The 23,403-nt window shown below is 33.7% G+C and overlaps 2 protein-coding genes and 2 pseudogenes across 4 annotated transcripts; all 4 read right to left on the bottom strand.

Moving 5' to 3' along the window:
• Positions 1-5,898: 5,898 nt before the first annotated feature.
• LOC134233924 (uncharacterized) lies at positions 5,899-15,798 on the bottom strand. Of its 3 annotated transcripts, XM_062715982.1 has the most exons (14): positions 15,290-15,798; positions 14,245-14,352; positions 10,739-10,875; positions 9,769-10,532; positions 9,467-9,658; positions 9,203-9,313; positions 8,985-9,110; positions 8,730-8,899; positions 8,497-8,539; positions 8,227-8,387; positions 7,947-8,141; positions 6,918-7,845; positions 6,743-6,777; positions 5,899-6,398 (listed from the first exon to the last, which is right to left on the bottom strand). In XM_062715982.1, exons 3-14 carry the CDS (start codon positions 10,857-10,859, stop codon positions 6,311-6,313), a joined length of 2,934 nt encoding a protein of 977 aa, XP_062571966.1. In that variant the 5' UTR covers positions 10,860-10,875; positions 14,245-14,352; positions 15,290-15,798; the 3' UTR covers positions 5,899-6,310. The 3 variants fall into 3 exon arrangements, with proteins under 3 accessions (XP_062571966.1, XP_062571965.1, XP_062571964.1); XM_062715981.1 differs by lacking the exon at positions 14,245-14,352; XM_062715980.1 differs by lacking the exons at positions 14,245-14,352; positions 15,290-15,798 and adding an exon at positions 12,795-13,445.
• A 596-nt stretch (positions 15,799-16,394) lies between these two features.
• Positions 16,395-17,366, bottom strand: LOC134233948 (putative deoxyribonuclease TATDN3). The gene has a single exon (XM_062716006.1). The coding sequence runs from the start codon at positions 17,243-17,245 to the stop codon at positions 16,427-16,429; it is 819 nt and encodes a 272-aa protein (XP_062571990.1). The 5' UTR covers positions 17,246-17,366; the 3' UTR covers positions 16,395-16,426.
• A 1,622-nt stretch (positions 17,367-18,988) lies between these two features.
• Positions 18,989-21,149, bottom strand: LOC134233941 (putative deoxyribonuclease TATDN3; annotated as a pseudogene).
• Positions 21,150-21,581: 432 nt separating this feature from the next.
• On the bottom strand, positions 21,582-22,441 carry LOC134233949 (putative deoxyribonuclease TATDN3; annotated as a pseudogene).
• Between the last annotated feature and the right edge of the window lie 962 nt (positions 22,442-23,403).

Consider the following 23,403-nt stretch of genomic DNA (forward strand, 5'->3'; position numbering starts at 1 on the left):
ATGGATAACGTCAGATTTGTAGAAAGTTCTTATCAAATGCTGCTTTAAAAAAATAAAAAAGAATTTTAGTATTTGTATACGTACGGAATTTTTTACAGGATATGTATAAAATATTCATCCAGCTTAGTTCAGTAAAAACGTGTAAAATTGGCTAAAATTTTCAGAAAATACATGAATTTCCTAGCAATTCAGTAATTACACGTATTTCCTAAAATGGCCAGTAAATACATATATTTCCTGAATGGTTTAGGAAATACATGAAATTCCTGATTTCACATATTTACTGTAACATATCTACAACATAGAGCATTTACCTTTACATAAAAAAATACAATACAATGTAACAGAACGCTATACTGCAGTATGCTTATCTTTGGACGTGTTTATGACTGTTTGGCATATTTGTGCATAATGTTGTGTACATTTGTTTTTCCTTCAATGACAGGTATATCTGTTCTGTTACGATCTCATGCCAATTCATTATAATTATTTTCTCTCTACTGATCTCTCAGAACTGCTATTATCTAATTCCAGTTTTGTGGTTTTTCATTTGATTGCAATTGATATGGAAAAGATTTATGTCCTTATTAAGATAGAGGAAAAGATACGCTACTTTAAAGTAGTTTTTTTTTTTAAATGAACAAGATTTCTTTTTATGCGTTGTGTCTCTATTGTGTCTCCATATATGTCCATGTGCCCTTTCTTTGCTTTTGTAAAAGGAGAAAATTCAGTTGTAAGTTCTCCTAGAAAAATTTACTTAGAGGTATACAAGATATAATCTCATGATATATTTCTATACACTCTGTACTTAAAAATCATTAAAATTTTCAAATTAATGCTGTACACATATTTACATATTATTGCCTTCCATTGAGCTTTTTAATATACGTATATATTATAATTCATTTATTTTTATTATTGGAAGTCGTCGTTATGAAAAGGAAAATTTGCTATCCCAACATAGTATCCCTATTTTGAAAAAAAAGTTTGATTATTCACAAAAAAAAACAACAACAAATTTTTACATATAAATAAGTTGCATTTTCATTTAATCATGCTTTCCCAAACATTCCTTCCAAGACTTCACAAATCTCACCATAAAAGGGTTGCATTTGTCTCATTTTATTATGCACTGTAAAAAAAAATCCTTCCAAAACTTTTAAGAATGAGTTCGGTTGTTTGAAATAAACCGCCACAAGGGAAATAAACGATACACTGATCACGTTCGAGTGAAATTAATATGCTTTTTTGTCATAGAAACCACCAAAGGCATAATCTCCACGATTACCAACACTACAATTAACAATAATAAAAGTGATCAGACGAAAACGGAGGCATCACAATCAAATAGCTCAGGTCTGTCACAATTTTTTTGCTATTTTAAAAAGAGCTTTAATTTAACTTACTTTTTTTAAAAAAAAAATCGTTACAAGTAAACATAAAATAGATAAATCAAGATTCTTTCTTTAGGGTAGGATTCTTCTCACACAAAACTGTATTTCTTGTATTTAAGAATTAATGAAATTTTCACAGAATTAAGAAGACAATATTACTAAGTGATGGTATCAGTTAGATTAGTTTTGACCGTTTTATATCAGAGTCAAGATCAGGTGAAGGCTATTACCTTTTCCCTTAACAAAAGAATAAAAATAACTGCATTCAATCATGCAATTGGGCCTTCTATTTCAAAAGATTAAATCTTTTCTTTTTGCATAAAAAGATATTACCATATAGGGTCTATAAGATGATATTACCAAATTGACACAAATAGTTTCACAAAAATGGATTTTGGCTAATCCGAGTTTTCTTTGTTTTTCTTAAATATTTAGGATATTTAAGTTATTTTTATATGCACCCTATATTTAAATTTTTCTATTATCAAATATGGTAAAGAAGTCATATAGAGATACAAAATGATACAAAAACAAAAGTTTTGACCGTTTACTAAGAGAGTAAAAACACTTTCTATGGATTTTTGGCTCATATCTGTACTTAGATTGAAAGCTTTTAAAAGCTAGCATAATCGTAGTTTGTTTGGAAAATCATATTTATTTGATATATTTTAAAACTTTAGTTCCTTATTATTAATTTGGCTAACATTTGAAAAAATCTTGAAGTCTTTGATTGTGTAAAAATTATATCTAAATTCTTTGTTCTATAATAATTTTGAGAGGCAGAAAAAAAGATATTTTCATACGCCACCATTCCGCCAAAAATATAGTCCCTGCTAGTTTTCGAACACAATTTACCATTTCTATTTAAAGTTGTACTTTTGTGAAAAGAAAGAAAAATATGGTTTTTTAAATCTCTTTCACCTAAATATACAAGACATATAAGCAAATATACATTGAATATTTCATCTACTCGGAAACCAGAGAAGTATCCTACCTTAAGTAATTAATTTGATAGTTTCAGTATATTTTTCAAAAAAAAAAATATTTTGCTGAAACTATGTAATAGCAATTGTAATACATGTTTCATACATTTTTTTATTTGTATGAACTATTACAGCAGATCACGTGGAAATATATGTTGGAATTGGCGTGGCTGTCCTATTTGTTTCACTTATTGTAGTGATAGCTGCTATTTACATCAAGCGCAGGAAATTTCGGTAAGACATATAATATATAAGTACTTCAGTTTTTTTTTAAGTACACATGTATAGGTCATTAAATACTTTTTACATAATTAACATGTGCTTAAATTGTTGTAAATGACAAATGCAAGGTAGATTTTTGTTTTGATGCAGAAATTCTTTTGGTAGTGGCAAACAGCGACATCAAAATGACTTTGAAATGATGAATAATTCAAATCCAACATATCCATCGACGTATAACAGCAGCGGCGGTAGGATTACAGACAGTGACAGCACAACAAGTCATTCTAGAACATCGGTCCTTTTGAGTGAGGATGTCGTCAGTAACGGTGCCTCGCATGAAATAATGAATAGCTCTAATAGTTCAAATGCACCTGGCATTCAAAATGAACCCCCAATATACAGTCAAGTTAATAAAGGGCCTCGACCAAATAAGGAAATCGAAAATGGTAATACATATATTGATACATTTCCACTATTTAATAGATCGAAAAGGATTCATAATAATACTTTTAGTAAAAATTACATAGAAAACACACAACTATAGCAAGATAGAATTTTTAAAAACATTTTTAGTCAGGTTACTTATTTTTATGTAATATCATGTTTTCATTGTAACCATAGAATTTTTGTAACACTACTTATTTCGAAAGACTGTAAATACTTCAATTTTATTAATGTAATTGTTTTCCTCTTACTGTTAATGTAAAAACATTCTTTTGTTACCTGCATTTCGGAATGCCAAAACAAAAAAAGAAATGGATTAATTTTGCAAGGAAAATTGTTAAAGAATCCATTTTCATGCTTACAATACATATTTATTCCATGGTCTTGGTATTTAGCTTCAGCTTCCTATTTTGGATCATATGTAGAATATATATATATTATTCATATATTTATTGATGTGAAGTACGGTGTATTTTATTTATATTTATTTAAGAATGTGAACATTATTTTTCTATTTAAGATTTACCGATTGAATGCATTTCATGAATTTGTTTATGCAATGCAGATTCGTCCTTGTGTCCTCAATATCAACATTTTTATTACTAAATTGTATTTGTTATCTGCATTTTAAGTGCCAAAATTTGGATGCATTTCCTTTGGGGAAGATGATGGGTATTTGTAAGGATTTAATGCATTAATTGCATATATTGACGGATTTGTAACTTTGTCTTAGCTTCCAGTATAATATATACTAATTTCATTTGGACATAAAACAGCATTGTAATTGGAAAGTATTGTCGGATGTTTGCATTTGTTACATTTTAGATTCAAACGTAAATGTCTTGTATAATTAGTTTAAGCTTTTGGCTTAAATATTGCTTTGTAAGTCTGGATATAATGCTTGCTTTTATTCCATTACAAATATTTTATGTTTTAGACTTCTTTCTAAAATCGTTTAAGATAGCAGTAGACAAAAAAGTTTTTTTCAATTATAAAAATGTTTTAGGTCTTTTTCCGCTTAGTACACAGAAGTAAGATACATGTACATAACTTCAGTTTTTAAACATGTGTACTTCTAACGTATGTAAATGCTTGTGTCTGTGAGAATTCCCTTCCTGAAATACATGTTTTATATGACTAGCTGTTCCCTTTGTAATCTACATGCGCTTTATGAAAATAAAATCCCCAAAAATTTAATCCTATTGTACATGTTTTATATTCCAGAATATCCCAGAGCTATTTCCTTTCCTACCCTAATCTGCATGCGCTTCATGTGTCAGTAAAATTCAAATAAAACACATAAACTGTTGATGTAACCTGTCGGATATCTATGGTACCATTTGTGCCCTGTTATTAGCAGACCATCTTCGGTAGCCAAGGGTTTTTGATAAGCTACTCTCCTCATAAACCTCATAAACCGGTACTGTCAAAAGAAAGGATTGTTTTCTTCATGTGAACTCGAATTTTGACAACGCACAGTTTATTTAAAGTGCAAGTCTGCATCTTTAATATAGATTCCACATAACTTAAGATAGCGCAAGTTAACATCTTAAATATATAGATTCCACATAACTTAAGATATTTGATGACACCATATCTATTCCTAGAATTGCATGTGATCGTTGTATACTTGCGTTTTTCATTCCCTACAGTAAAGAGTTAAAATATATTCCGAAAACAGATATCGTCAATTTAACAAAAAAAAAACATTGCTGATTGGTCGATCGATGTTGTTGATTGTTGTTGATTTTGACTTGACATTAATTAAGATGCATCAAAAAAGTATTGTCAACTTACAATAGTTACTTCTATTCATATTTACACTCGATATTTCTCAGTGAACTTAAAACAAAAAGGTCCAAACTTCAGTGGAGATATGACTCCCAGCATATTCAACATGCAAGAACAAGTTCTATGCAATTTATAAAAACAATTTCTGACTGGAGGCAATATATTGACAAAATTTATAAAAACAACTTGTTGCTTTTGATATTACAGATATTGAAAAATTCGTTTTGAAGTCGATTTTTTGAAAAGTTTTTTTTTTGTTTGTTTATACAATGATCTTGTCAGTAAATGTAATCTATTATCAAGTCGAATGCTGAATTATATACTATAAAATAATTATCAGGCCGTCATTTATGTATACTGCATTGTCTACTTATTTTTCTGTTTGCCGATCATGACAACAAGAGCACGGTGGGTGTGACTGGTTGACAGGGGATGTTTACTCCTTCATGACACCTGAATCTAACTCTGTTTTTTTTAACTCCCGTGTGTGCTTTGCTTCCAGTATATATATTTTTGTAATTTTTCAATGTATATTACTTAGTGTTATGTGACTCAAAAGAATGCGTTATGATAATCAATATTTCAGTATAACCCGCTTTAGTGCTTACCGTGCAAACTGAAATATTTGTTTCATTTTTTATGATTTTTAATAACAAATATATAAATATCAAGAATGTATCACATTTCAACATAAGTTGTGTTTTATATCAGAGGTATTTCTTATGCATACATTTCATTGATTTGTATATATATATATATATATATATATATATATATATATATATATATATATATATATATATATATATATATATATATTGTGTTGGGTGGGCGAAACAAAAACTCTCAAGATTTTTTGAATAGAAATCAATATTTATGACCTTTCCAAGGACCTCACTAATTTAATGCTTTCCCTGCAAACTGATTTTGAAAATATTTTTAAATATATCAATGAGATGGACGTGCCATTTTAAAATAATTATTTTTAATAAAAATTTTGCGCATATATAAATATCGATTTAATGCAAAACATTTTGATATATAAGAACATGTGGGAATGTATATCACATTTCAACATAATACTAGTAGGTTTTGTTTAAAAGTTCATTATACAACATGCAGTTTTCATCTGTATTTAGCATCTTGAATATGGCACTTGAAACAATTCTTTATCAAAATTAAAAATTTAATACATTTTATACTTTTATTGGAAATGTTTTAGAACATGGAGAGTTATGATTATTTAATATCCTTTAGATTTTATTTTTTTTTTCTATCATGTTTGATTTTTAAAACATGAATCTGTATCTCAGTAACTGTGTTATTCATGTGTAACATTATGACTAAGATTTCATCCTCTATCTTTTAGATGACGTTTTAAATCCTGTAAACCGGTGACTTGCTAGTGTTTATTATCCTGTAAACCGGTGACTGGCTTTTGTTTGATATCCTGTAAACCGGTGACTGGCTATTGTTTTAAATCCTGTAAACCGGTGACTGGTTATCTTCATCATCTGACTTCCATACTTGGACCACACTCTCTTCGTCATCTGACATTTCATACCTATCAATCAAACAATACTGTCTCTTACTAATTAATACTACCTCATATTTACATCTCCTCAGTGTATTAGTCAATAAATTTTAGAAATTACTTCTCTGGTTTTTCTTATCTTTCTAGTTCTCTTCTTGCATTTTTAATTTCATTCTATTTTATTATGAGTAAAACTGTCTCTTTTAATTAGTATTGCAAATTGATACAAGAAAATGTTAAATTAAACGTTTTCATCCAGTAAACATTACTCTTGCTACCATCTCTTTCCAATAAGCATTTTTGCTACATGTACCATATGTTTTAATAAATCTAATCCTGTTTGTATTGTCAAAATACAGTAAAGAACTACAAACCAAGGTCGCGGGTTTCCTTTACTATCTTCTCCATCCTGAAAAATGTGTCAAATCTTTGAATATGAATACCTTCACAATAAGCATAATTTTTTTTTTTTTAAATCTTCATAAAATACACAGAAAATCATTGAAAAAAAATCTTCATAAAATTCACAGTAAATTATTGCATACTGACCGTGATTGACATTTCATCCCATCTCCTTCTCCTGTTATCAGTAGTAGGCGGAAGAGAATCCACTTCATGCTGTGGTTCAGGATTAAATAGCTGTATGCCTTGTTTCTTGCTTTTCTTGGAACTTTTACCATTATCGGGATTTCCCTTTTTTACTTGATCCATACAGGACGAGTCTAACCATCTACCGACTCTTTGCCCACTGGCTGAAATAACTCTTTCAACGAATTCCCCTTTACTGTGTTTTAACTTTTCAATTGATTGTAAATGCTTAGCAAGTCGATGTTCCCGTAACATATCATCAGATAAGTCCTCATTTTCTAAATTTAAACGAATGCTAGTGACAAAATCTATATCGTCATCTTCCTCCTCATCATCATCACGTGACTCAGTGTATCCACTCCGAGACTTGTCACGTGACGCATCCCACCAATCAGATTCTGTGTCACTGGTATCACAAGTAATAGTGCCAAGTCTAGAGGTCCAGTCAGTTTTTTCGGTTCCCATTATTCCTGAGGTCACAACAGTAGAGCAAACAGAATCGGTTACACTAGGGCTGTCAAGTACAGGTAGATCCAGCTCTTCGTTAACATTTCCTCCGGGAGGATAAGGGGATTGATGCACTGAATTTCCATTTACAGGTATTATGCTAGAACCTGAATTAATGTTATGATTTGGTTCTTCTTTGTGTTCATTTTTTTCCTTGCTGTTTTTAAGTAATAGTTCCAGTTTAGGATTTTGGTAAACAGGCTGAGTGAATTGGTATCTATGGTTACCAGATCGTGAGGATGCTGTGCTGGTACTTTTTGATACTGGTCGGTTACTATCCGATAACATTTGTAATAAATTTTGCACCTGAGAGTTAAGAATCTGCTCAATATTCACCTGACTATTTTGACCACATATTGTAGCAGAATTTCGAAGTACCGAGCTAAAAATCAACAAAGGTACATTTGTTATTGACTAAAAAATTTCTCTGAATATCACTAAAATGAATTGCTTTATAAATTTAAAGTATTGTCAAAAGTTTACCTGAGGAGTTCCTTTGTGTCTGGTGGCATGTTGACAGAGGAGCTGGATATCGTGTCCTCCTCCTCAGTTCTGAGGACAACTTTCCTGAACTCCAACAAGACTTTTGTCAATACATCATTAGTGTTCGCCAGAGGTGAAAAGTCAAACAGATCCTGAAGCTGATCGGCCTCTGCTTTCAGTTTCTCTAATTTTAATCTAAATTCACAGATATAGTCTTTCATTTCTTATAATTATCGCTCAAATTGTAGCTTTTTTCCCAAATGAATAATTTCCAACTTACTTGAGCTTTTCAGAACCGTTTGGATCATCCACTTTCTGTATCAAACGTTTCATGTCCTTGTATAAGTTGTCTACTGTCTGTAAAATCGTCTCTTGTGCATCAATCATATTGCGCATAACCTCATTAAATTGTATCTGATACTTTGCCAGTTGTTGTTCTAGCTAAAAATATAGATATATGTGAATAAACATGAGTAATGCAAGGTGTAAAAGGAATTTCTAGAAACACAGCATTTTGCAAGTGTTTCTGATTATAGGAAATAATACGTACCTGGTCTAGAGTTCCATGGTTTGCCGTTCTTTGTGCACTGAACCTGAAAAAAGAGGAATTAGCAGATGCTTCATCATATTGTCCAAAACTGTGTTAATCAACCCATAAACATGTACTTAGTATGCTACGATATTTCTTTAAGACCATTTTTTCCAAATTTGGTTTATATACTATCGTTCGACGAAAGCCTTTGGTAGCTTTTTGATAATATTTGCAACGTTAGAATACTGTACCTCAAATTAGCGATTTTATGTTTAGTCGCCTCTGTCAGTAGACACTGGCACGTCTGGTACAACAGGAGATGTTTATAAACAGACAGGTGCCCGTTTTTCAGCGCTAGTCCAAGTGCACTTTCATTCTGATCATTAATTGTCCAAACATCGAATCCATTATCTAGAAGAATCTGCAGATACAGAAAGCAGCTATAGAAAAATAAACATGCATGGTCGTAAAGTACAGTCCTTTTGATGGTGTTACCTTTCTTTTACCTGTAAGCAATGAAGGTGTCCCTCCTGGGCCGCCAGGTGGGCTGCTGTATTTCCGTATTGGTCACAAGGTAGACAGGAAGGTGGATCTGTCTCAAGGTACGGAATAACGGTCTCCAAAACATCAGCCTAGACAAAGTGAGGAATGCCATTAACAATGAAAATAGCTAATCTTTCAAGGTTTGGGTATGTTTTAGGAATGTTTGTTTTACAATACAAACCTGGCCATTCTTGGAGCAGAGAGCCAGTAGTTCTCCAATAAGTTCCGGGTTCAGAGTTCCATCCATACTTCTCCTTTCAAGTAGATCACGTACACATTCTGTCTTGCCATGCTATGGAGGAAAATGTTACCTATATGTTTACACCGCTTATTTTCACCTTATCAGCCAATCTTTTAATACCATCCTTATACCCAAAAATTACACTGTTACAGGTTTGATTCATTGAATTTAAGACTCTTTATACAATTTTAAACTACTCAGTACCTTGACGGCAAAAACCATGATGTTAGCATCAAGTAGAGTGGGGTCTGCTTCTAGAATGAAGTCCACGACATTCGTTCGATCATTTAGTACACAAAGTTGTAGAAGAGTCATACCAGTAACATCTCGAGTTGAAACCGTTTTCCTTAGAATTGTTTGTGAACCATCACTTGATATCACTCCCAGTTTCTCGATCTGGGAGAAAAAAATGGTTCTTAGTAAAGGTTCTAGTTTTCATTTTGGAATGTTTTAAGATTTCTAGAAAAGCCAGCAATTATTCTAATGAATTTAAATGAAGTACTTACAAGTTGTTGATCATTTAAAGAAAGCAATGCCTTGACATCGCTTGAGCGAAGCAAGCTTCCATTTGATGTCATCTCCGGTTTTTCGTGTCTCTGTTTTCCATTCCAAATATCATCGCGGGCATTTCCATTCTTAACTTTAGGAACAGGTGGAAGTTTTCGTAAGTTGAGAGCATTTTGTAAATCGCTACCAGAGTGTTGGTTCTCGATATTGTCAAAATCACTTTCACTAGTTTTCTTGCTTTTGTGTTTACATCCTTTTGATGTCGATGCTGAACTGGTATTTTGAGAAACATTCTGCTCATAAGATTTAGTAATATTTTCACAAGCGTCAATGATAGAATCCGTGATATGTTTACCTTTCTCCTGGGGTACGCTCTGTTTCAACACTTTGTAACCTTCCTTATTCTTGTGCTTCTTTCCAAATAAATTTGAAATGCTCGTAAGTTTAGATCGCTTAGAATCACTGGATTTCGAGTCTTCGTCACTGAGAACAGACTCCTCTTGAATTGTTCTATGTTTCTTTTTCAATTTGCTCTGACGACCTTGGGAATTTGTTTCGGATGGGTCGACTGATTCCGTGATCTCCTCTATCGTCTGCTCCGGAAGATCAGCAGAGGCAAAACACTCCGAGATACTATCATCGATAGTAAATTCCCGTACAAAGTTATCGAAGTCTTGTCCATTCATCGTAGTTATGTCTGAGGTCGTATCCTCTTCCTCGATGTCTTGATAGCGGTCTCTGATTGTCTGTATCGTCAACATGTCTGGAAAATAAAATATAAAGTGATTGGGGATGTTCAGTAAAGAATTAATTTCTTCCATACACATGAACATTTTGCTATACTTCGAATAACCTTGATATGTCAAAATATTTTATCAGCTATATATAATTTTGAAGTATTTCATTAAATGTTCCTAAAATTGGTATTTTTGATGTTTTTGATCTGGATGAATCTGACTAAATTCTAACCGAACATGGCCTCCGGATTATCCTCGGGTGTGTAGTACTGGTTCACATTGCCTTCGTGTAGAGATTGCTGAAATAATGTCTCCATACTGCTGGTGACTGCCAAGGAGCTCCGACTGGACATTGATGTGTGCAACAAGCTGGAAAATGATGCAATGATTATTGGTTTTATGTGAAAACGCTTCTGCTTTAGGTGAGCAAAACTATGTATTTTTGGTGTAACAGCCCAGTTTTACAGAATATCATTTGCAGTATTGGTCTGTTATAAAAGTAGATATTGTAACTTGCAGAAAATAGTGTAAAATACACAGCTAAAATCTCATCACAGTTTCGATTTTGGCTGCCGTGCGAGGTCACCAAGTTTACTCTTTTCGCAAAAGACGTCTTATTTATAATTGATACATACTATTTAAGCATTGCAGGGATATCCCAGTGAGAGTTACCTCTCTTTTTAAAAGGCCAATTCACCTTAAACAGGCATTTTTGTTTGTTTCGTATCTCGTTTAGTGCTGCTTAAAAAAATTTAACTATTACGCTGATGCGTAATCATATTGCCTATAAGCATATCTTATTTGTATACGTATTAGATGTGTACAAATACTTCTAATTTCAATTAAACAAGACGTGTGTGTCACTTTCAAATTAAAACCTTTCTGAGGCCAAATTCGTGTTCAGTAGAATTGGAATTTGTACTCTTTAGAGAAATTTCTTTTACAAACTTTCTTTTTATAGAAATCAATACATCCGAAATAAATCGTACCCTTCTCGATCTTTTGTACATAGGAAATGCATTAAAACTTTGCACGCGATATATATCAATTTTAGAAAAAGCAATTCACGAGACTTCCAAAAGAAGCCTTGATCAACAAAATGAATTGACATGTGAGTAAACTTGATAAATTATCAGAGTTTAAATGACTGCACAACCACGTAATTACTCATTCTTTCGAATTCGCCGTTTTAAGATTTATATTTTTTCCTCAAACATAGTTTGAATTACGCTTCTCACATCTTGATAAAAAACGGAGATTTAATTGTTCCAACTGGCAAGCTGAGATTAAGTGCTGGTTTAACTGGAGGAATGCGATTGATCCGGGGATCTCTATTCATCGTTCTAGTGAATCACACCAAACTTTTAATGAAGAGGAATCTCTGTCATTTTAAATTAAAGACTCTCTCAAAAACTGGCAGATTAGAGTTCAAATTTGTCAAACAGGGCTTTGGGTCATCTTCCGTCCTTTAAACCCTGAATAAACAAGATAAAAACTATTATTCTTCCATTGGAAATTTTCGCCCACCAATCCTGAAATTTTATCCAGGGCTGATGTCAAACAGCAATAAGGGCTCCCTTTTATAAGTATTTAATTAAAAAAAAGTTTTTGAAAATAACCTATTTATTGAAAGAAGGGAATAAAATGATAAAATGATTTTCAGAGAATGGACTTCTTCTTACGAAATGTGTGTACATCCATCAAATGAGTGTTCATGCATCCATAAATAAGTTATAAACAAAAAATTCTGGATCTATTATGTCTTGGCGAGGTTTTATTGCTCTTAAGGATGTAACTGACTGAGCAAGCCAAAATAAGTAAACCACGGGGACCACCACTGCTCGAGCCTTCAGTGATTCAAGCCCCGGGCAAATACTCTTCTACCAAATGACTGTGTACACAGAATCATTCAGTGTATTACAGATTCAAACAGTTCCTTTGTGGGCAAAGACAAATATTGATTTCAAAGGCATTTCAAATTTGCTACTTTCGGTGTGCTTTGCAAACATACGATCACTAATTTAAACATCACATTGTTACAAGTATAATGATCTAGATTTTACTCAAGGTACAAAACTTTTCAATTTCTGAATAAAAATTCCGTGAAGTAATAAGTCAGATAAATTTATAAAGTTCAATGGGGTCTTCTAGGAAAAGCCACAGTAACAAATTACGTTAAAATGTTATCATGGAATTGAATCCATTAATCAACTAAAAGGTCTTCTAACAAAATATGTGGTCTGAGTGACATTTTAAAACCAACGCTTTGAGTTCTGCCAAACACTTACTAAAGGGTATCTTCCGAGTCCCATCGCTTCCGGTCCTGATACAAAGGGATGGGGGTATTTCTAGAATCCGAAGCACAGAGAAACTGAAGGACCCGAGAGAGTGAGGGGGCACACATCGCATTCAAAACTCTACCACACTAACAACTAATCCTTAGATATCGCATACTCCAAGCACCGAAAATAAATATCATTCAGTTCAAATTATATCCTCTTCACGTCCCATATACGAGTGATAACAGTTCTGTGTAAACAAGACCCGCGGAATACTGGCCAGTGGGACCACCCCCAACAGGAGGGTAAAGAAGCGAGCAGGGATTAAAAGCCAAAGAAAAAACCTCGGGGAACTTGACAGAAAAGATCCAGCTCCAACGCTGTATATCATTTAAATCACGGACAGTCATTTAAATTTTGATTGCTCGGGGATGTTTATTAATTCCTTTTTTGTGTGACTGATCTTTAATTATACACGCTAGTTAGTGTTGCACATCAAGGTTTGGGCCTTAATATGCATAAACGTCATTCCGTCCCAAAACGAAGCGAATAATTTATGACCATAAAAAATAGGCCAAATGGTTTGCCATTATCATCTTAGACAAACCCTCTTTTCAGTAAAAGGTAAATCTTATAATTCTGACGTGCATAATGTGTATATAAATGATAGGCTAGTTTACTGTATCAAGTAAGTGTTTGACAAATTATTTTTCAGTCGGTCATGGTCCCTGCCACTGGCACACTGTTCTGGTCTCGTTAGTCTGAGTGATATACATGTAGTACAACAGCTCAGTCATAAAAACGTTTTATATAATGCGAAACTTTAGCATAACACGTTTTTTTTTATTTCAGAGTATAATTAATTATTTATAATGTCTGTCAATGAAGAGGGGTGTCAAAGAATGTCGATGGAGGAAATAAACCGATTCCTAAGGAAATGACTTTGATTTGGACACACATCCTTATCAAGGACAAGCTTAAAAAATCCTATATTAAAGTTAAAATGAAAAGTTAGGATAAAGCAGATATGTGTAAACTTTCGAGTAGGACCTTCTACTGTCATCTGAACGTTAAAGTGACAGGTTTATCTTGCATACAAAAAGAAATTCTGTGTACACTGTCTAACAATCTGACAGAAGATCACACACTGATATCCTATGAAGATTCAGTGTCCTTGAATTAAAGAAGCTACACAGTTTGATTTAACATGCACAACGGGGGCTTTTGCAAAATACAGTACGCTTGAATTTCAATTAGATTTGGTCAATAATCACTGATGAATTATACATTTTGTGCTTATAATATGGGTAAACACATGATATCAGCTTAAGAAATGGATGCCTTAACATCATCGAATAAAACAGAACTTTAACGAATCATCACAACAAATCAATTACGAAATCGTTATCAGTTACCTGAAATTTGAGGAACAGCGATTGATAATGAAGTGAATACATACGGATCTGAGATCGATTTTCGATTATTTAGTGCTACATCCTCGGTCTTTGTGTGTGCACAGCATTATTCTCAATCCTCTCTCCAGAACGAGTAACAACCGGTATATTAGCTACACAAGGAAACAATATTCCTTCTGTAAGAAAAATTTGAATGCCCTAACTGCAGCCATTGTAGCAGAGAATATTGTCATTATTACAAGGGCACAATAACGATGGAAGCTTTAACCGTAAATCAGACAAATCGATATCAACAGGTCGTGGCAGGGAGCCATTGTTATCACGGGTAGCATTACAATCCGTGTACATTTATATAAAAAAGATTTAATTTAATCATAGAAAATAAAGGAAAATTCTATCTGTTGGAATCTAGGTTTTTGTTAGCGGTCAGTAAGTCTAAGATTTGGTCTTTGTGGGTAAAGTCTCTGAGATTTATCTGTTAAAGCTTCACAAGTGCTAAGTGTTTACTTAGTATGTTACACTGATATAAAAACAGTCCTTAATCCAATTAAATTCCTAACCGTCAGATTTGCCATTATAAATTGATTTCTAATTCCCTTGCGACTGTAAGTAATAAGAAAAGTAAATAAAGGCTCAATAGAGAACAATCCCAGCTATAAGGTAAAGGTGAGAAGTATCTTGAGAGAAATCAGAACCTATAGTGTCCTTTCACCTGTCTTTACCTGTAAGTCCACTCTGTGTTAGGAATAATTTCTATTACGTCTCCGTTATCTAAAAGGCTGACTTGCACATGCAGTTTCAGACTATTCCTTTGAAATGAAAAGGAAAAGAACATAAAATTTGGGATTTTATTAATATTGAAAAAATAGAAAAAAGGAAAGGCCACTACCCATGTGTACACATGTATGCATTTTTTTTTTATCTTATCAAAATCAACATCTGCCCAAAAAGGAATAATAAGTCACGCATTGTATTCTTTACGCTTTAACGTTGAGTCGTGGACCCATCAGTTCACACGAAATAGTCGTAAAATGGCCGTGGACAAGCCTTCTTGTCTCCGGCCAATTAGTACTTGTAGTACAATCTTACCTGGCTGTGGTTTCCGCTCGCAGGTACTCCGGACTTCACAAGGACCCTCTACCTGACTTTCTCCTCATGTATTCTGCAGGGAGAAGCTGTCTATGATACTAGCTTAATTTTGACATAGCTTTCCGTGTTGCAGCAATAAATAGCTCGACACGGCAGTTTAACCATCTACACACAAATAGCCCAGCAATAAGTAATTGGACGCTTCAATAAGCATCATTTCCCCCATCTTGTCAAATAACGTATTGTCGTCACAGTTCACTAATTTACTGCAGTTTGCTTTCCCATGCAGGTCCAACTCTTGTGTTACATTTTTCGTTTCGTTTCTTTTTCTTTGGGGCAATTTGATATTGAATTCGACGGGGGCCTTGTGACAAAATTGTTCTAATTACACCTTATATTGTTGAGATGGCGCCTTGATAAATTATAATTGATGTCGTTCAACTGTGCAAATAAAGAAAAAGTAATAAAAGTTTGCGTCAGAATGAAACAGACGCCTGGTTTAGATTAAAGGTTTAACAAGAGGTCTTTAAAAGTGTCAAAATAAATCAAATTTTCAAAATATCTGAATTATCAATATAAATTGTACATTTATATGTACATATCGTAGATACGACGTGCTCTACGGGGACTCAGGGCTTCCCGTAAGAAAATCAATTGTATCAGTTTACTTGGTACATTTCTTTCTCAGCGGGAAAAATATATTTTTTTTAAAATATGAAAATTATTTTTAAAAAATACTTTTAAAGACACACCAGATTCCTTTGCATTGATAGGTAAAATAAGAATCGTAATGAATGGAGAGAGAGAGCAGATTGAATTTTTCACCGCCTGATTTGATTTGCAATGAATAATTTACATGTACTCATCTTCATGAGGGAAAACTGAGGTTGCAAACATTTTACCGATTTTCGATAAATTTTGATAATGAAAAATTTAATAACATAATGATAAAATACTTTCTAACATGCATTTCCAATCTAGAGAAAATCAAAAAATGACACCTGTTAAATTGAAACTGAATATAGAGACTTCTAATTCTTAAAGGCATGCTGAAAATTTAAAATATGAAGGTCGGATTTTTTGTACCATTTTAATTTAAAATACTCATTACGTACAATCAATACAATTACGAGTACACTACTTTAGTATCAATTTCAGTCGTGGGAACAGTTTTACGGCATTCTGTGAAGTAATTCGTTTCACTTCCTGGGGAGTCATGCCTTTTACTTTAGCTATATAATCACAGGATATTTGTACGTTAGCAGGTTCGTTTCGTTCTCCTTTCACTGGACCTAACCCTGGGCAGTCCGTCTCCAGGACCATGCTGTCTATCGGCAATTGCTTCACCAGTTTCATCTGTTCAGTTCGTACGATTGATGGCGGGATTGAGAAGAAATACCCCTCGGCTATTCCCTCCATTGCTGAGCTGGGTCGCCCATCAAAAGCGTGTAAAAGAACGCTCCTTGCTCCAAATTCTTTCAGAGCAGCTATGGTTTGTTTTCCTGCCGATCGTGAATGTACATTTAAAGGAAGATTTAATTTATTTGCTAATTCAACCTGGGCTTTAAGCACACTTCTCTGGATATCTTTGTGACTAGTATCAGGTGTAATTCGTGGTTGGAAATCCAGCCCCACCTCCCCAACTGCACATATTTTATCAGCATTCTTTTCTATCTCTGTTACGACTTCATCCAAATCTTTCTGAGTAACACACTGCACCTCTCCATTACAGTCTTTCTGAACAGGATGAATACCTAAGCAGGGTACCAGAATGTCGGAATATTGCTCACATAACCGCAAAACCAGAGGGAAGTCCCTCGGAGTTATGGTACATACCAGTGCTGCAGCTACTCCGGATTTTCTCGCATTCTGTATCACCGTTTCGATGTCATGATCAAACATCGAATCTGCAAGATGCGTATGGCAATCTATGTATCCTTCTTTAAGTAAACTCATGGCTTTTTGTCTCTGTTTACGTTCAATGAGAATAAGCGAAAGTCAATACCGGATATTTCACCACTCTATGTAAATGCTAAAAATAAAATTAAGCCGTGACACGTTCCAACAAAACTTCCCATATGGTCAGTCAATTTGCTTTTCATAATACTGGAACAGAGTCTTCTCTATGACATGTAAAAACGTTGCATAATTATACTTTTTTGTTAAACCTATTCGACAATTTTTATTATCTTAACTCTAGAACATATCATTCCTATTTGATAAAATGAGATACCTTAATATTAGATGATGTTATTCTTTTCCGAAAAGATGTAAGCCATATTCAATAATTTACCATTTCTATTCGATATGTTGTTATTCCTGCGATTCCTATTCGATATTTTGCTATTTCTATTAAAAAAAAAAACCACGCGATACCTCTTCGATCATAATACCCCCCCCCCCCCCCTGCTTGAAAAGTGGGAGGGTACTGCAGTATCATTACCGTCTTCCTTGGAAGACGGTATTGTATAGTTGAAGTTTTTTACAGTCTTCGGACAATCAACTTCCTCTCTTTTGTGATTGGTAGAAATTGCATGATGAGAAAATTTTCAATTATTTCATTGGTTGAAATGCTGTTCAAGGCAAGGGAGATAACTTTCTGATGATCTAGTACGACTTAACAATTTTGCAAGATTTCCAATCTTAAAAAAATGACAAAACGAACAACAAAATCAGCAGTAATTATTTCTTAATAACATGATATATTTTATAGCAATAAATAAAAAGGTCTCTTTAATTTCATTATAAATAAAATTTGATAGTTATTGCGTGCAGGCTTTACAATTTGAGATGACCGAGCGACAACCGTGGTAGGGCTAATGCCCGTAAAAAGCTAATTTAGAAATACAAAATCAAGAAATTCAAAAGAATTATACGGCCTGTTAAGTGTAGATCTGTTTACTGTTTAAAATTGTTGCTAAAGACGGTAAGCTTTTTTGAAAAGCTCTACTTGTGGTATAATTATAGTTATCGGGATGTCCGTCCGTCTGTCTGTTACACTTAGGGGTACCCATCTCTTATTCCTATTTGATGTCGTTCAACTTTGCAAATAAAGAAGTTTCGCGTCAGAATGAAACAGACACCTGGTTTAGATTAAAGGTTTAATGAGAGGTCTTTAAAAGGGTCAAAATAAATCAAATTTTTAAAATATCTGAATTATCAATATAAATTGTACATTTATATGTGATATCGTAGATACGACGTGCTCTACGAGGACTCAAAGCTTCCCGTAAAAAATCAATTGTACCAGTTTACTTGGTACATTTCTTTCTCAGCGAGAAAAATATTTTTTTTTAAATATGAAAATTATTTTTAAAAAATACTTTTAAAGACACACCAGATTCCTTTGCATTGATAGGTAAAATAAGAATCGTAATGAATGTAAGAGAGAGAGAGAGAGAGAGAGAGAGAGAGAGAGAGAGAGAGAGAGAAGGAAAAAAAGAAAAGCAGCAGATTGAATATCCACCACCTGATTTGATTTGCAATGAATAATTTACATGCACTCATCTTCATGAGGGAAAACTGAAGTCGCTTGCATTTTACCGATTTTCGATAAATTTTGATAGTGAAAAATTTAATAACATGATGATATTAAAATGATTCAATCACTTTCTAACATGCATTTGGGTTGAAGCATTTCCAACCTAGAGAAAATCAAAAAATGACACCTGTTGAAACTGAATATAGAGACCTAATTCTTAAAGGATTGCTGAAAATTTAAAATAAAAAGGTTGGTTTTTCTTGAACCATTTTAATAATACTCATTAAGTACAATCAATACAATTATGAATATACTACTTAAGTATCAATTTCAGTCGTGGGAACAGTTTTACAGCATTCTGTGAAGTAATTCGTTTCACTTCCTGGGGAGCCATGCCTTTTACTTTAGCTATATAATCACAGGATATTTGTACGTTAGCAGGTTCGTTTCGTTCTCCTTTCACTTTCATCCAGGACCATTTGATCGGCAATTGCTTCACCAGTTTCATCTGTTCAGTTCGTACGAATGGCGGGATTGAAATACCCCTCGGCTATTCCCTCCATGGCTGTGCTGAGTCGCCCATCAAAAGCGTGTAAAAGAACGCTCCTTGCTCCAAATTCTTTCAGGACAGCTATGGTTTGTTTTCCTGCCGATCGTGAATGTACATTTAAAGGAAGATTTAATTTATTTGCTAATTCAACCTGGGCTTTAAGCACACTTCTCTGGGATATACCTAAGCAGGGTACCATAATGTCGGAATATTAAGTATCTGGTGTAATTCGTGGTTGGAAAGCCCCACCTCCCCAATAGCACATATTTTATCTGCATTCTTTTCTATCTCTGTTACGACTTCATCCAAATCTTTCTCAATTGCTCACATAACCGCAAAACCAGAGGGAAGTCCCTCGGAGTTATGGTACATACCAGTGCTGCAGCAACTCCGGATTTTCTCGCATTCTGTATCACTGTTTCGATGTCATGAATGCGTATGGCAATCTATGTATCCTTCTTTAAGTAAACTCATGGCTTTTTGTCTCTGTTTACATTCCTGGTTTATTTGCTTTTCATAATACTGGAAAGGTTTCTATGACATGTAAAAACGTTGTCAATTTTTATTATCTTAACTCTAGAACATATCATTCCTATTTGATAAAATGAGATACCTTAATATTAGATGATGTTATTCTTTTCCGAAAAGATGTAATCCATATTCAATTTCGAAAAGCGATACCTCTTCGATTATAATACCCCCCCCCCCGCTTGAAAAGTGGGAGGGTACTGCAGTATCATGATATAATTATAATTATCGGGATGTCCGTCCGTCTGTCTGTTACACTTAGGGGTACCCATCTCTTATTATGTTCCCCAAACGAAGTTGGGGAACATATTGTTTTTACTCTGTTTCTTATTATTATTATTTTTCTTCTTCTTCTTCTTCCTGGGTAAATAAATACATCTGAATTTTTCAAATAACTTCTCTATTTGTTGATGAAATGCTTTGAATTCCATTAGGATATAAGTGTTAACGACATGGTCAAAATAGAAGATTTACGCGCATGCACGTGCGCTTCCCTCTGATTGGCTGAAACTAAAGTCTCAATATCTTTATTGGGGATAAAATCCTTTGAAATTTTGAACATAGTCATAAGTTATGAAGATCTACAGCATGATATAAAAGAATTATCATAAAGGCATGCGTATGTACATGTGCTGCAATCTGATTGGCTGAAACTTTAAAAGGATATAATCCTTTGCTTATCAACCAAACAGGATGGGATTTAGAACATAGGTACAAGAAGTATGGTCATCATGCACATGCATGCGCGTGAAATGAGTAAATTTAAAAATTCACTTGAATTAGCGTATTTTTTAAAACTTTTGAATTGAATGCTACAATATTTAATATATTAAAATATATATATAGTGTAGACAAGTTGATATGGTCATTACGCACATGCGTTCACATGCGCACGCGTGCAAAGCTGAACTTTAAAGATACTTGGTATACTTCTTGGAAAAAAAAATGCATAGAGTTTGCCTTATTTAATGAAGCTTACAGGGAATATGGCACAAAAAGGGAGTTGGGGAGCGTTTGGGGAACATCTGTAACGGTCCCCGTTACAATTAGAACTAGTTCCTATTTGATGTCGTTCAACTTTGCAAATAAAGAAGTTTCGCGTCAGAATGAAACAGACACCTGGTTTAGATTAAAGGTTTAATGAGAGGTCTTTAAAAGGGTCAAAATAAATCAAATTTTTCAAATATCTGAATTATTAACATAAATTGTACATTTATATGTGCATATCGTAGATACGTCGTGCTCTACGGGGACTCATAGCTTCCCGTAAAAAATCAATTGTACCAGTTTACTTGGTACATTTTTTTCTCAGCGGGAATTTTTTTTTTAATAATGTGAAAATTATTTTTAAAAAAATACTTTTAAAGACACACCAGAGAGAGAGAGAGAGAGAGAGAGAGAGAGAGAGAGAAGAAAAAGAAAAACAGCAGATTGAATTTTTCACCGCCTGATTTGATTTGCAATGAATAGTAGTAATTTACATGTACTCATCTTCATGAGGGAAAACTGAAGTTGCAAACATTTTACCGATTTTCGATAAATTTTGATAATCAAAAATTTAATAACATGATGATAAAATGATTCAACCACTTTCTATCATGCATTTCCAGTCTAGAGAAAATAAAAAATGACACCTGTTGTAACTGAATATAGAGACTTATAATTCATAAAGGCATGCTGAAAATTTAAAATATGAAGGTCGGATTTTTTGTACCATTTTAATTTAAAATACTCATTACGTACAATCAATACAATTACGAGTACACTACTTTAGTATCAATTTCAGTCGTGGGAACAGTTTTATGGCATTTTGTGAAGTAATTCGTTAATTTCACTTCCTGGGGAGCCATGCCTTTTACTTTAGCAATATAATCACAGGATATTTGTACGTTAGCAGGTTCGTTTCGTTCTCCTTTCACTGGACCTAACCCTGGGCAGTCCGTCTCCAGGACCATGTTGTCTATCGGCAATTGCTTCACCAGTTTCATCTGTTCAGTTCGTACAATTGTTGGCGGGATTGAGAAGAAATACCCGCTATTTCCTCCATGGCTGAGCTGGGTCGCCCATCAAAAGCGTGTAAAAGAACGCTCCTTGCTCCAAATTCTTTCAGGGCAGCTATGGTTTGTTTTCCTGCCGATCGTGAATGTACATTTAAAGGAAGATTTAATTTATTTGCTAATTCAACCTGGGCTTTAAGCACACTTCTCTGGGTATCTTTGTGACTAGTATCTGGTGTAATTCGTGGTTGGAAATCCAGCCCCACCTCCCCAATAGCACATATTTTATCAGCATTCTTTTCTATCTCTGTTACGACTTCATCCAAATCTTTCTGAGTAACACACTGCACCTCTCCATTACTGTCTTTCTGAACAGGATGAATACCTAAGCAGGGTACCAGAATGTCGGAATATTGCTCACATAACCGCAAAACTGAAGGGAAGTCCCTCGGAGTTATGGTACATACCAGTGCTGCAGCAACTCCGGATTTTCTCGCATTCTGTATCACTGTTTCGATGTCATGATCAAACATCGAATCTGCAAGATGAGTATGGCAATCTATGAATCCTTCTTTAAGAAAACTCATGGTTTTTTGTCTCTGACTCTGTTTACATTGACTAAGCGAAAGTCAAATACCGGATATTTCACCACTGTATGTAAATGCTAAAATTAAAACTAAGCCGTCACACGTTCCAACAAAACTTCCCATATCGTCAGTGATTTTGCTTTTTATAATACTCTTCTCTATGACATGTAAAAACGTTGCATAATTATACTTTTTTGTTAAACCTACTCGACAATTTTATTATCTTTACTCTAGAACATATCATTCCTATTTGATAAAATGAGATACCTTAATGTTAGATGATGTTATTCTTTTCAGAAAAGATGTAAGCTATATTCAATAATTTACCATTTCTATTCGATATGTTGTTATTCCTGCGATTCCTATTCGATATTTTGCTATTTCAATTTTTAAAAAAAAACACGCGATACCTCTTCGATTATAATACCCCCCCCCCCGCTTGAAAAGTGGGAGGGTACTGCAGTATCATGATATAATTCTAGTTATCGGGATGTCCGTCCGTCTGTCTGTTACACTTAGGGGTACCCATCTCTTATTCCTATTTGATGTCGTTCAACTTTGCAAATAAAGAAGTTTCGCGTCAGAATGAAACAGACACCTGGTTTAGATTAAAGGTTTAATGAGAGGTCTTTAAAAGAAATATCTGAATTATCAATATAAATTGTACATTTATATGTGATATCGTAGATACAACGTGCTCTACGGGGACTCGGGGCTTCCCGTAAAAAATCAATCGTACCAGTTTCCTTGGTACATTTCTTTCTCAGCGGAAAAAAATATTTTTTAAAAATATGAAAATTATTTTTTTAAAATACTTTTAAAGACACACCAGATTCCTTTGCATTGATAAGGTAAAATAAGAATCGTAATGAATGTAGTGAGAGAGAGAGAGAGAGAAGAAAAAGAAAAGCAGCAGACTGAATATCCTCCACCTGATTTGATTTGCAATGAATAATTTATGTACTCATCTT

The sequence above is a fragment of the Saccostrea cucullata genome, unplaced genomic scaffold (assembly GCF_032062105.1).
Source record: "Saccostrea cucullata isolate Sc308-1 unplaced genomic scaffold, CSIRO_AGI_Scuc_v1 ctg226, whole genome shotgun sequence".
Classification (NCBI taxonomy): Eukaryota; Metazoa; Mollusca; class Bivalvia; order Ostreida; family Ostreidae; genus Saccostrea; species Saccostrea cuccullata.

What these genes read in the sequence shown, in the direction of transcription:
- LOC134233948 (XM_062716006.1), bottom strand. Translation starts at nt 17,245, where the DNA reads ATGAGTTTACTTAAAGAAGGATACATAGATTGCCATACGCATCTTGCA.
- LOC134233924 (XM_062715980.1), bottom strand. Translation starts at nt 12,910, where the DNA reads ATGTGTGCCCCCTCACTCTCTCGGGTCCTTCAGTTTCTCTGTGCTTCG. An exon ending in GACACCTTCATTGCTTACAG is followed by an intron (nt 8,900 to 8,984) that starts GTAAAAGAAAGG and finishes CTGTATCTGCAG; the next exon opens with ATTCTTCTAGATAATGGATT. An exon ending in AACGGTTCTGAAAAGCTCAA is followed by an intron (nt 8,142 to 8,226) that starts GTAAGTTGGAAA and finishes CTGTGAATTTAG; the next exon opens with ATTAAAATTAGAGAAACTGA.